This window comes from Charadrius vociferus, unplaced genomic scaffold (genome assembly GCF_000708025.1).
Source record: "Charadrius vociferus isolate BGI_N301 unplaced genomic scaffold, ASM70802v2 scaffold793, whole genome shotgun sequence".
NCBI classification, from domain to species: Eukaryota; Metazoa; Chordata; class Aves; order Charadriiformes; family Charadriidae; genus Charadrius; species Charadrius vociferus.
In genome coordinates this window covers 1,446,073-1,447,564 of record NW_009647833.1, presented here as the reverse complement: position 1 = coordinate 1,447,564, position 1,492 = coordinate 1,446,073, and the positions used below count along the sequence as shown (strand labels likewise).

At 43.3% G+C, this 1,492-nt stretch overlaps 1 protein-coding gene across 2 annotated transcripts in view; it reads right to left on the bottom strand.

The window, feature by feature from the left end:
- Window positions 1-1,215, bottom strand: part of ZSWIM7 (zinc finger, SWIM-type containing 7) — a 12,476-nt gene extending 11,261 nt beyond the window's left edge. The window contains exon 1 of one of the 2 annotated variants that reach the window (XM_009882719.1): window positions 1,085-1,215. In XM_009882719.1, the coding sequence (XP_009881021.1) occupies window positions 1,085-1,160 (76 nt within the window). In that variant the 5' untranslated portion in view covers window positions 1,161-1,215. The remainder of the gene's footprint in view (window positions 1-1,084) is intronic. The other variant, XM_009882720.1, reaches the window with a different exon arrangement.
- Window positions 1,216-1,492: the final 277 nt, after the last annotated feature.

The following is a 1,492-nucleotide window of genomic DNA, read 5'->3' as shown; positions in this document are numbered from 1 at the left end:
GACCTTTTTTTTTTTTTTTCTAGTTTACAACAGGATGTGTAAAGCTCTTTTTAAAAGTCACATGTAAATTTTGGATCTACTCTAACCTGACAGAAGCCATATTGCAAGTATGCCAAAAAGCTGTTAATGTGGTCACTCTGACAGTTTAGACATTAAGTCTCTGCCCATTCCCCACTCAAATGTAGTGTTCAAACAGGCTCCTCTGAATGTTTATTTGGTTGGTTTTAGTGCAGTTAAAATATTCCTTAAATAGACACTTTCCTTAGGAAGAACCATTCTGCGCTACTTATCAAGTAAACACAAGCAGTAATGTTTCAGCATGGATTACAGAACTACATTAGTAATCCAGAGTGCAATGAAGGTGATTGTTCTTAACTAGCTGCTAGAATTGACCAAGATTTAACTGTTGGCTTATGTGTGCTTCATTCAAGCAACAGGAAAGTTGTTCTTTGCCCTGGGATCACTAACACCCCACCCTCTGCTGGTCAGTCGTGAAACATGATCGTTTTTATGAAGATTTCCCTTTCAACTGTAGTTTTGAAATTAGTGAGTCTATAAAAACAGCAGTACAATAGGCACAACAAAATACCTACCTGAAAGTGTATAAATTATCATCCCTCAAGTGCAACCACTTACACAACAAACTCTAAGCAATAGCATTGCCCTAGGTCCCACGTTCAAAAAAGTGTCCAACCTGGTCTAATTTTGGAAGGGCCTGACTTTTAGAAGGGTGCTGCTCCTCGTTACCTGTGCTTCAAACCCCCTTCTGTCCAGACAAGCTGTATCAAGTACAGCAATTAAATATACACTCAGAACCACAGATACTAATTTTAAAAAGAAATGTGGAAGCCCAAATATACTTACTTTTATAATATCCTACTTTTAAAAGCATGCAAGAAAAGGCATGCGGCCTCAACATGTTACTCTGCCACTCCCAAAAATGAAGGGCATCCCTTACGTGGCAGAGTCTGCCTAAGATGCAAGCAAGGAGAGGCTGCCAACCCTCATTGCTACCTGAAGGTTTGACAGCACCAGTATTACTGGCCCACCACCTGCTGGAATGCTTCTGTTTTTCTTTACTTACCATGTGAGGTCTCCTGAAAAGCCTTTTTGATCTCTTTCAAAAGCTCTTCTGCTACTGCTGGCAAGGTACTATCCATCTCATTGGCACTGGCCTCATGACTGGAAGCAAGACAGAAGAGAACAGGAGACAGTGGGAAATCATTACAGACACTGCAGTTACTATAAACTGGGAGAGTTTATCTGGGCAGTACTCTACCTCAACCCTGCCATGAGGCCAAGCAAAGGGCACCCTCGGCACCTTTTGAACTGTGTTTTTTATACTTTCTCGGAACAAAGGGTTTCTCCAAACAGACATGTGCCTCTCAGACAGCCCCACCTATAAACAGGTCCCCAGGGGGACCCCCCGGCACACAGCCGGCAACAGGAAGGGGCTCTGGCCCGAAGCGCCCCGGCTCTGGGCCCAGAGGAG